The sequence below is a fragment of the Ammospiza caudacuta genome, chromosome 12 (assembly GCF_027887145.1).
Source record: "Ammospiza caudacuta isolate bAmmCau1 chromosome 12, bAmmCau1.pri, whole genome shotgun sequence".
In the NCBI taxonomy this organism is placed as follows: domain Eukaryota; kingdom Metazoa; phylum Chordata; class Aves; order Passeriformes; family Passerellidae; genus Ammospiza; species Ammospiza caudacuta.
Window position 1 is genome coordinate 9270305 of NC_080604.1, and position 12411 is coordinate 9282715.

At 38.1% G+C, this 12411-nt stretch overlaps 1 protein-coding gene across 1 annotated transcript in view; it reads left to right on the forward strand.

The window, feature by feature from the left end:
- CACNA2D3 (calcium voltage-gated channel auxiliary subunit alpha2delta 3) overlaps positions 1 to 12411 on the forward strand; it is a 382512-nt gene that overhangs the window by 171306 nt on the left and 198795 nt on the right. The window contains exon 9 of the mRNA XM_058812839.1: positions 6954 to 7028. Within this exon, the coding sequence (XP_058668822.1) occupies positions 6954 to 7028 (75 nt within the window). The remainder of the gene's footprint in view (positions 1 to 6953; positions 7029 to 12411) is intronic.

Below are 12411 nucleotides of genomic sequence, written 5' to 3' on the forward strand. Positions count from 1 at the left end.
GGTTGCAAAGAATAGTTATATCTATTTTTTTAGTTTGTTTAAACTTTGTATATTACCTTAACTTTTAACTTGAGGGTGTGTCTGCCTTCCCCCCTGCTTTTCCCCCTCAGCTTCTGCCGTACAGTGCAAAATGGGTAAAATGTAAGAATTATTAGATTAAGATTTTAGCTTTTTCTAAGGCTTGCATGGCATGATGAAATACCAGCATAACTCCTCAATGTTCATGTTCTGGTCTGAAATGTGTGTCTGGGTAAGTTGTGTAGATGGTTGTTGGTGTTTACCAGCAATAAGAAATCAGATCCTCAGTAGCTCCTCCTGTGTAAAAGTGAGTTTTCCGTGGTAAAGGTGCAATTCTCAAAGCTGTGACAAGAGGCTGATTTTACTGTACTTAAGAGTAATGGGATTAATCTTGTGGGTAAGGATGACTTCAAGAAATCCAAAACTGACATCAGAACTATGATTTGCAGGGGAGGGAGGGGAGGAGAAATTGGTTGTTACATAAATTTTTGTTTGCTGATATTCTCTTGCTAATACTTTGTAAAAAAAGGGTTTTCTCCAATTTGTAAATGTCTTCAACTTCTTAAATATAAGGACGATTTTGGCCTTTTTGTTTTCTTGCACAAGTCCTTTGTGTACTAAATTAAATGAACCCAGAGACACAAGTGTAAATCATTGAAATTGTACAGAAAATGAAGTATATGTGCATGAAGTATATATATACACATACTGTATTTTTAACACATAGCCAGCAGTTCAGACTGTCAGATTAATCTCTTTGCATGATAATTGCATAATTAGCAGAAACTCATGTTGTATAAAGATATAATTACATACTTTATAAAAAAAAGATTTACTGTCCTTTAAAAAAATGTGATTAACTGCAATCTAAATAATTTCTGTAAGTTAAAAGAGTGTTTCAACTAGAGTAATTACTAAGATGCCTGACCAGCCATTTTTTGGTGTATGATCCGTGTTTCTCAGTAGTTGTAACAGTCACTGTGAATTATGTAGGAAGAAAAAAGAAAAGTTGGTTTTTTTGGTGAAAATTTTACTTTGGGAAAATCAAAAGGCTCATCTATTAAAAAAAAAAGTAAAAGCATGTGTAACTTGAATCCAAACTAATGATTTTGCCCAAGAAGTACAGTGGAAATACTGTGTAAAAACTTTTTAAAAGCAAGTATGAAGAAGCTAATCATCACTTTTTCCAATTTAAAGTTCATTTGAAAATGAACTGAGCTGTGTGTAAAACACCACGGAGTCGCGGAATTTTGTACATAACTTATTGTCAAATTACCCAAGCTTCTCAACACTGACTTTGTGCTGAGAAAAGGAACGAATTAGCCACCTGAGCCTTTCCTCCCGGCATCCCAGGCTGAAATTGTGCCCAGCCCCTCCGTGGGACCATTCCCAGCACTGCCCTGCAGCCTCTCCCCTTCAGCTGAGGCGTGAGCCAAGGGCTGATTTCCAACAGCAGCAGCAGCAGCAGCTCTGTCCCTGCAGCTTCTCCCTGTCCCTCCTCACTGTCCCTTCGCTCTCATTGCTGTCCCTTCAGCTGGGTCACCCCTGTCCCTGGTGTGTCCCCACCTCAGCCTGGCTCCCTCAGGGGTGACTGGGTCACCCACAGTCTGTGGTGTCCTGCAGCACACCCCTCTCACCACGGCATTTTCCCAGCTGTGTTTCCAGATGTTCCCAGCTGCTGACGGCTCTTTGCAGCCCCCAGGCTGCTGTGCCTCCATGTGGGCTCCTTGCAGTGTCTCCAGCCCCAGCTGGGGCTGGCTGTGAGAGCACAGGGCACTTTGTGGCCCTCTCCCACACTGCAGCCCTCCTGCCATGCTTGGCTGGTGTCAGAAATTCTGAATTTCTAGCAAGAAGCCTATTTATTATGCTAATTACAGCATTTGTTTGAGGTAATTCATTCCCCTGTAGGTTCTGTCCTCTCTAGAACCTCTTTTAGGACAGGTGTGTGTGTTTAAATAAGTAGAAACAGCAATGGAGAATGTGTTTTTATGCTACCAAGCTCAGCTGCTTAATTTCATTAGGATGTTGATGTGCAAATATGAACTTAAAGATGATCATTGCAGTGACAGAGGCACCACAGAAATGTAGGAGACCAAGGAGAGCATGATAGGAGTGGTGGTGAGGGGGTAAAGAGCTGTCCTGCTGCCTTGGGATTCTGCAGCAAGAGTTTGTAGGGAGTTGTTTTATACTAAGTCAGGGAATAATAGAATATGCTGAGGTAGAAGGGACCCATCAGCCTCATCATGCCCAACTCCTGGCCCTGCACAGGACACCCCAAGAATGCCACCATGAGCCTGAGAGCATTGTCCAAACATTCCTTGGACTCTGCCAGGCTTGGTGCTGTGACCGCTCCCCTGGGGAGCCTATTCTGCTCTTCAACCACACTCTGGGTGAAAAACCCTTTCCTAATATAATCTAAACCTCCCTTAACTTCCTCTTGCTGTCTCACAAGGCAAATAAATAACAGTGTAAAAAACCAAAAAAATTGCTTGAAAATAGAACAAACTAGCAAGAGACACCTGTGCTGTGGAGAAGGGAGTGGGCTTTAAATGAGGAATGGCACAGGTAGGCTGGCCTGAACCATGAACTGCTTTCAAAATGTGCCGGTGAAAGACACAGTTAGGGGACACAGCAGAGCCAGCCACTGGGATTTATGTTATCTGCAGAAATTGCTTCCGAGGCATTGCTTTGACCAAGTGCCAGCAGGGCAAATGAAATTTGTCAAGAACAGAGATGTTCCAGCGATCAAAACACGAGACAACAAAGCCCACACAAGAGGCTGCTTGGTGTGAAAGCCCTGAAAATCCCATACAGCTTTTATCTACAGCAAACGTTTGAGTGAGATTGCATCTTACTCTTTGTAATTCAGGCACAGCCTGCTGATGTGACAGCAGTTTCATTTGAAGGTAGGATGCACATATGTCAGTCCAAGAAATCCCCTCTGCAGGAGCAGATCCCCTCTGTCTCCAGAGCTGTCCAGCTGTGCAGTGTGTGCAGAAATGGATCTGCTGTGCCCTGGTGGTGGAGACTGAACCTTCACACGGCTGAGCCTTGCTCAGACCGACCTCTCTGAGAGGCCACTCCAAATTGGTGCTCTGTGACATCCTGGGCATCTGAAAGTCTCAGAAAAATGACCAAGTACCCCCCTCTCTCCCCAGCCCAAAATCTGAGGTGGAATAAGAGCTTTATTAGCATGGGAAATCTGGACAAACTCTCTGTACTCACTATATAAAGCAAAAATTTGAACTTGAATGACCATGATTGTCAGGATGGCTTTATTAAGCACAGCGATTAACAGAATGAATACCTGCATGTATTTCTGAATACATACATATATATATATATAAATGTATATATATATCAGAAAGCAGGATTCACTGCAGGTCTTGCCAGAAAATAAACATAAAAGGATAATGTTAAAGATCATTTTAGCTTTCATGGGTAGGTTGCTGCAATATCCATCTGAAATTGATGGACTAGATGATTGAATTGCAGAAAAAAAATATTGAAACACAAGAGCGATTTTGTGCTGCCTATGTTAAAATTTAAGGTCAGTTCACTGGTGCATGAACAGAGATATCTGCAGCAACAAGAGAAAAGGCATGTTTTTCCAATTCACTTTGAAGTATAATTCCAAGTCAAGCATTAAATTAACAACATTATCATAAAACGAGTACTAATTTTGTCAAATGCTGAAATTTTAAAAATGCTTTTATACAAACTCTACACTGAATTAGCAAAATATTAACTGAGCCAAGAATGTTAAATTAACTTTGCTGCTTTAGACACACCCTTTTAGCAAAATTGATTAGAATAAAAGTAGTTTTTAATTCAAAGCACAGTAGTATAGCTCCCAGTATTAATATGTAGAATTTTCCAATATAAATAGTCTCTCTTTTTTTTTTTTTTTTTTTTTATTTCTACAGAAGAGACCATGGATAAATTTACTTTTCAGCCTGCCTAAATAATCAGATTCTGATGTGTGAGCTGGCTGACAAAGAGAGGCAGCCAAAAGGCACCTCCATATGAAGCCTCCAAGCAGTGGCCTGTGCTTGTGTACCACTTGTTTGGCACAGTAAACTATGGAAACACCAATTCCTTTGGTTCCTTTTCTGGACTGGCTTCTTAGGCTGGGCTGAATTGCATAGCTGAATATACTTTAATATAATTCGAAACTTTTATCTGTGTATTCTTGCACAACAAAATGGAAATTTAATTTATTTCTGTGGACCTTGTGCCAGGCAGTTTAAATGTGACAGAGAAGAAATATGGAAAATGCTAAGGAAGATATATACCATTTGTGTAGATGTGCTAAAACTATATATATCTATATATATCTATCTATCTATATATATAGATAGATATAAAATTTTTAGAATATGAATAGTATCTTATTATAGAATGTAGGCCCACAGCTCTCTAAATAATTATATGGTTTCTCTTAGTCCACATTTTAGCCTGCTTACATTTTTATGCCTATTGTGCACAGAAATAAGAAGAGGGACAAAATAATGTGAAGCAATAAGACAGATAACTATAACAACGTAAATAAAATAGTAAATATCAGTGTAATTACATGTTTAAATTACAAGAGTAATCCAGGGTTTTTGAAGAGGAGCTTAGAAAGGAAGGTAATTAATTTTTACCTCCCTTCCTTCAGCAAAACCCAGGCTATTCCAGGCTACTGTGCAGGTATCAGCTCTCCCAGCTGCTGCTGTTACTACAGTAATGTGCAAATATGTCACATGCCAGGGCATGGAGCACTGGGATGTGTAACACAGGGAAATGTGAGAAAACACCACGATGCAAGAGCTCTTGAAAAGCCAAATGCAGGCTTTCACTGAGGTAAATTAACAAGACATCTTTACTGGGCATTGCTGGGGAAGTCAGCAGTTGAGAATCAGATCAGGAACATTGGCCAGTTGCAGACACTGTGCCTGGTGTGATATAAAGATAAATATGTGTGCTCTTGTAGTTTCAGCTACATAGACAAAACTAAGAACAGGCTGAACTGGAAAGTATCTTGATTAAAGAACATATTGAGAAAAACCTGTGTATGACCAGAAAAAAGCTTGGGAGTAGGGGCTGGTGCACCAGAGTGTCACAGATTTTCAGTATCTTATTTTTCACAATAGAATGGAGTATGGTCTTGACTTTGGACTATAATAAGAGATGCTGTGTAGATTTGGCATTATTATTTTGCAATGACCCTCAGGAGATAGATTGGCAAGAAGTCTGAAGAGAGAAACTACAGGGGAAAGTACATCATTTATCAGATCAATAAACTGTTATGAGGCTGAGATGCACATGGGACACTCTCAGTGACCCTGAACTGTTCTAGAAGCCTTTGCCTTGTACTTTGTATTACCTATGGAACAACAGAAAGTCCATACACTCTCACACATTGAAATAACATTGACGGCAATAAAACAACTAGGAAGCATGCAAATCTGCTGCAGAAATTACATGTATATATCATTAAAGTATTTTTGCTTGTTTCTGTGTAACCAGTTCCTATGCTGATGCTGATATAAATCGTGTATCTATCCAGCAACAGCAAGTTACTCTGGGTTTATATTCCCTTATAGCTGAGGACAGAGGCTGGCACAGTGCCTCCATGCAGTTCACATTAAATACTCTTCCCTGTGCAGGAGCAATTACTGGTGATGAATGTGGTGAGCAGAGCACTGCTGGAGTGAATGGTGACGACAGGTGTCCGAAGGGGAGCAGCTTCCAGGGATCTGAGCTGTGGAGAGCAGTGGTGTTAAACTGAAGGGAGTGGAGCAAATCTGGAGCTACAGGCAGAGAGAGACAGTGAGAATTCACAGTGACAGAGACAGTGAGAATTCACAGTGACAGAGACAGTGAGAATTCAGTGACAGAGACCCCTGCCTAAGCAGCTTTTTGTTACCAGTCAGTCATTGGAGGGCTCTCTTTATTCCCACTGAGGTGGAGGAAGAAGGGAGTAAATGCTCACATTAATCTAATGAAATGTTTTCCCTGATTGTTTTTGTGTTGTTTACTGTGGATGCTCTGATTCACTTAATCCTTTATGAAAGGATGAAACTGCCTAAAGCCTAGATGCAAAGACCTTACTGTTTGATCTGTGATAACTTACAAATTTATCTACTTCTAAAAGAGAAGAAATTAGCAGAAGGAATTCAGTTAAGGCTCTATCTAGAAAACTTTTGTTGGGGGTACTGCTTTATTAATTTGACCTGTGTTGAAAGGTTTAAAAGATTGAAACAAGTTCAAATTTCAATTAATCATTCATTACAAGTTCTACTGACTGCGGATGAGTTTTCATTTTTTTTTCATGCTTAGGCTGCTTCTGAATGTATGACTAGGCTATGTAGCTTCCCTGCTCCTTGTGAGAAAAACAGATAATTCCTTCAAGATCTGTCACATATTCATGACTTTGTGTATAATAAACATCTCTGCTTGACTGAAATTTTGAAAATTGTCAGTCATTTATAGGATTGATTCAATTTACAGATTTTTTGGTGTAGTTATTCCAGTATTAACCTTTTAAAATGTTAGACAGCGCCATAAATATTTTTCAGGATTTTCTTATATCTAGAAAAGAATTATGAGTTAATTATGAGCTCAGTTTGTGATGTATCAAACATGATCTCTTAATTTTATCCAGATTTCAATTTGAGGGATATTTTTGCCAACTAGAGTATATAGTACCCTTAAGTCCACCTGAGTTTTGGCATCCATTCAATGCTCCTTTAGAAGTATAAACTTCTGAAAATTAAGACTCATGCAAAAGGAAAAGGAATACCTCAGCCAGTTTTTTAAAATGAACAAAATCCTTTTGTTCTTGCTTTCTGTGCATATTTCATTCACTGTGGTTCTAAGTCATTAAATTGACTTGTATCTTCCAAGCTTTTAATTAAATTTTTCATCATACTTTGTATTTCCCTCTGTAGTACAATGAAGAACTCCACTATGTAGAGCCGTGCCTGAATGGAACATTAGTTCAAGCAGACAGAGCCAACAAAGAGGTAAGAAATGAAAGTAACAAAGCAGTGGAGAGCTGGGATGCAGTGGGTGACTATGTGCTATAATGATCTTTTCCTACTACAATGCATTCCATTATTAAAATTTATTAATTATTCTGCTCATGCCATTTCAAAGACTCCACAGAAAGAAAGAAATAATCTCCTAGTCAATTTGGTTGAATAAACTTAATGAGAAATTGCAGGAGTCACTGAGAATATACTGTTAATAAAGTTTGGTAATTATTTTAAGTAAAATATTTCAACTACTTTAAATTGAACTATCATTCTGTTAACAAAATTTACTGAGGAAGAGATTGCATTCTTAACTCAAAGTAACATGGTAGTTGAAGCAAAACCACTAAACAAAAGTAATACTGTAAGAATAAAATAATTTAACATTCCAAATAGGTCTGTCAACGTAATAATGCATTCATTCAAGAATGTTGTGTGAAAATGTTCAGATTAGTTTCATCTAGCTAGAACTTTTAGGGAAAAAAACCCATTATGGTGACTGCAGTGCAAATTTTATTTGAAGAGATTTCAGTATGAATCTGTAGCTGGAAGTTTAATTTATTTCCTGACAGTTTTTATTCAGTGGTGCTGTGCAGGCAATGTTAGGAGCTGAGGTAAAATTGTTCATGCCATGTACAATTATGAAATATGATGGCCGAAAAACCCTGTGATTCTTGAAGAGGGAAAGGCCTGTTAAAATGAGCCGTGTCTGTAATGATACAGCTTCTTCCTTGCTACGGCTTCCCGTCTCAGAGTGGTTTGTCCTTCTGTCCTGAGCCTGGCCTATGGCTGGAGCAGTCATAGTGTTTCTTTATGTAGTTTATATTTTCACTAAAAGGGAAAAGTTTCAGCTCAACACTGAATTCTGCTCAACACCCAGTGCTGTACTTCGCTTGTGCTCAGGTTGTCACTGATCTGTTACAGGAATTAGAGAACGCAGCTCTGAAAAGACCCTCTGGAGTGTGTCACTGCTGGGTCTCTCTATGTTTACCAAGACAAAATGAATTTTGATGTTGTCATGCTGATCTTTACTCCATTGTGTTACTCCCAACAGTTCTTTTCATTTTATCTATGTCCTACAGAAATTATTCTTCATGGGCTTCTCCTTTTATATATTTGATATTTACCACTGTAGATATCTAAATATCATTTGGTTGCTATGTGGGCATGAATTGTTAATAATTTAATGTGAAGTCCCTCATTTGTGAATTGTGATGCAGCTTTCTAAATGAGCACTTTATTGTGGGTACATCAAATGAGCCACGTGAAATCTGTGCAAGTTCTAGATGCAGACCTAAAGATTCAAATGTATTGCCCAGATGTCCTGTCTGGAATTAATCCTACAGTTAACCTTTCCATCATTCTGCAACTGATCAAAATGCAGATTACCCATACCCATATGTTACTTAATATCAGGTTTATTTTAATTTAATTTAATTAATCAAAAAGTTTTTATGCCACCCAGATGATGCCCAGATTTTAAGAACAGAGGTCAATTTTTCAAAATAACTAAGTAAGAGTTCATATTTTGTTTTTCAGAGTAAATGTTGATATAATTTCTGATTAGGGGGATTGTTTATTTATTTATTTAGAGAATAACTTTGTCCTTTGTCTATAAACTGAATAATATATGCAAGACTTGGGGACATAATTAAATATGAATTTTTTTATAGTTGGTTATATTTCTAAGCTAGTTCTTGTTCTTTCCTTGCAAGGCCAAAGCTAAAAAAAAAAAATACTGGGATAGGTAGCATGTAATAGTTGGGTGCATTTGTGTATACCATGACTTTGCCAATATTCATTTCTTTCTTACATGTGACCTTATATGTTCTTATATCATTTTTCTAGACACTGTAATGAAGTTAAAAATTCATTTGCCTAAACACTGTAAGGCACAAAAGTTCCATTGTCCCCAGTATAGCTCAGAGTACAAAGTAGAGATTGTCCAAGGAGGTGGGCAGCCACTTAATCCTACATGAGTAATTCAGTTATCATGCTCCTGAACCCAGTTAAAAACAGCTTTCTGAAATATCTGATACTGCTGTAAGATGTCATACTGAGTGATTTGATTGTACTGACACAGCAAATTTACCTGGGGGCCTCATCAAGAACTCACTGAATTAATTGGAGAAGTTTCTCTTGAATTCAGAGTTCTTTGGTCAGGCCCATAGAAACAAGATGTCCTCACATGTTGTTCATGTGCACATTCCAAAATTGGTCCAGAGCTATCAGAGTTATTAGCTGTGTTTTGGAACTCATCAAAAGTATTCAATTATTTGGGTTTTACCTTTTATTTCTGTGAGTCTCATACATACACCAGACTACTTCTGTAGGGATTTTTGGGTTTTTTTTTTTTTTTTTTTTTTTTTTTTTTTTTGGGTGTAATTGCCATTGGTCCATTGAATTATCATAGAAAAAGTAGATAAAATTACACTTTCTCAACCAGTCTTACAAGGTAAATACTCCTTTGCAGGTTCACTGGTAATAATAATAATAACAACTCTTTCTTTTCTTTTGTTTATTAAATGATGAAAAACCCAAGAAAAATATCAAGGCAAACATTGCGTTTTGTAGCTTTTCCAAGCAGTCATTATCAGCATGTGAACATGTTTCTGTACTGGCAAAGTAGAGCAGGAGATTGACAGGCAATGTTTTGATATAATTGTTTCAGTTTACATATGTCTACATCTGCCTGATTTTTTTTAAAATTTCAATCTAGGTCTGAAAATGTAGCTATATATTTGGTTCAGAACTTTCTATCCTTCATTTTTATGTCAAATATTCTTCTCAACTGAATGGATGCAATGATGATCACATCTGTTAGTATAAACTTTACTAGCACCAAAAGAAATACAAGTATTTTCAAAAAGTCAGAATAATTTTTCTTTAGCTGGCAAATATCTATTCTCAAATGATAACTTTAGATGGAAACAATTAAAATTTTCTGTAATGGTATTTCATATTGCTATAGTCTTGTCTTATGTGGGAAGAGGAGATGTATGATGCTGATGATTGCAGGGACTGAATTTTTAACAGTTCACTTTTATGTTACTATTCAACTTTTGTGTTACTATCCATAGTCCTGACCTCTCTTAAGACACATATCACTTAATGCAGCACTGTGGCTGGAAACATGCATAGAACCAAATAGTTTTACCAAACTATTAGATTATGCTGAATAAACTTGAATTCTTTTTTTTTTTTAAATGAAATTCATAATACATGAATTTCAACATAAAAAATTCCCATTAAATGACCCATAAGGAAAAAATCCCCCTGTGCCATATACCCTAATTATTGCTAACTGCATCTTTCCAGGTTCGTCGGACACCACTTGTACCAAATACAGGCAGTTCTTAGAAGCAGAGATAAGAAATTACTTCGAAATGTTTGGAGCTTTTAGTCTCACGAGCAAGGCAGCTGTCTCAATAACTCCAAATAAAAATTGCTCTCACAGGATCAGTACCCTAGTCTATATTTGTCTTGAAACTATTTATTGAAGAACTACTTTGCTGTCTTCCTCCAAGTCTCAGATGTTTTCAGATGGAATCTTTCCACTCTGAGGACATCACTTAAAGATGCTGAATGGTGTTCTTTGAATCTTGTTTAATCTCTCAACTTTAACAAAACAAAGAAACAGACTCTGGAGGAATAGCTGTCCTTATCACTGGCACTTCATTTGTGGAGAGCTGATGGACAAACCAGGTTCTCAGCAGGATAAATTAAATTATTCTGACTTGGGGCAGCCGGGCCAGGGCTGGGTGTGGGGAGAGAGCAAATCCTCCTTTTAAGGGAGGACTGAATGTGGAGTTTGCTCCTTCTGGAAGGTTCTGTGGTGCCAGCACAGCCAGCCCAGCTCCTGCCAAGCCCTTCCCTGCACAGCCTTGGCTGCCCACGGTGCAGGCGTGAGTGGATCCTGGCTTTGGGCTGCAGCCAGAGCCTCTTCTGCTCCATCCCCAGCCTGGAAAACCGGGGAAAACCAGACCTGGGAGTTTCTCCAGGAATGGAAGGGTTTGTTTGTGGGCTGCAGGAAAGAGCTTCAGGCTCAGGCCTTAGAGCAGCCTGGGAAATGAGTGCTCCTCCTTAGTGGTGTTGGTGCTGAATATTCAGTGGATTAGGGGTAGCAAATAAACATAAGCTCCTTCACATTCAGGGATGGGTTGCAGGAACTCTTACCCATAATTTTCAGGAATGTAACAGGCTTCCACAGAGCCAGACTTTCAGAAAATTCAATTAGTCTTTGTAAAGAAAAAAAAAAAAAAATCTCTCTGGTTTATACATTTTCTCATGAAACACTGTCACTCTTGATCCCCTCCCCACCTTTTCTCTTTCTGGGATGGAAACAGTATTGCAAACACAGTGTTCATTCCACACATTGGCTCTAGAACACTTACCATTATTTTCTGGACCACAGCAGTAAAGGAAAACTTACCTAGAAGAAAAAAAATCCACTCTCATTAAAGAATGAAAAATCATTTAAAGCATTGTAGCTCTCTTATGTCCACTCTGGTGATATTTTCCCTTCAGTAATGGATTTTAGTTTCCTGTTGCAAGCACCAGGGATGATACTACAAAGCCAACTTCAGTTCCACCTCCCTCCTTCAATTTTTCTCTGTCTTTCAGGTAAGAACATATACCTGACATTGGAGTAAATCTGTACAAAGTGCACACAGAGGAAGGAAGGAAGCTGCATTTCTCTCTGAATGACATTCCAATTATTATTTATGAAGCATTCTTTTCCTCTAGAATATGCAGTCTTTAGTCCATTTACATCTTAAGAGTTAAGACTCAACTGGAATATCTGAACTGAACTCTCTTCTCACAGCTGTATCTGTAAGGGGTGAAAAGTTAGACTTCTTAATTTATATGGTAATGGATCACAAGTTAGCCAAAGATTCTTGATCCTCCATTGTTTTATTAAATACAGAGAGCAGTCAGAAAAGAAAATATAGCATCAGTACTTTTACCATTGCAATAATACAGCATCAGTACTTTTACCTTTGCAACGTTCAGCCTGAGTAAATGAATGTTTTGAAGACTGGTACAAATTTCATAGTGATTGGTGTAGCAAAAGCAGGAATGTTTTTTGAACAAGCCTAATCCACAGGGTTACTTGATCAAGACCACTCCTCTCTTAAAGCATTAATGTCTTCTATATTACAGTAGACTTTTGAGGGACATCAAATACATTTATTACCATTAAGAATTTTAACGTTTAACACACCTGTGCATTTTTGTGATGGGAAAAGAACAAAGGTTGGAGAAAAAAATTGTTTTCAGCCCTGAATCTCCAGCATGTAACGTGCTTTTCTTTGAGAAAGTGTGAAGATACTTTGAAAGAAATAAGGGTTTAAGCATCTAGACCTCTTCCCTG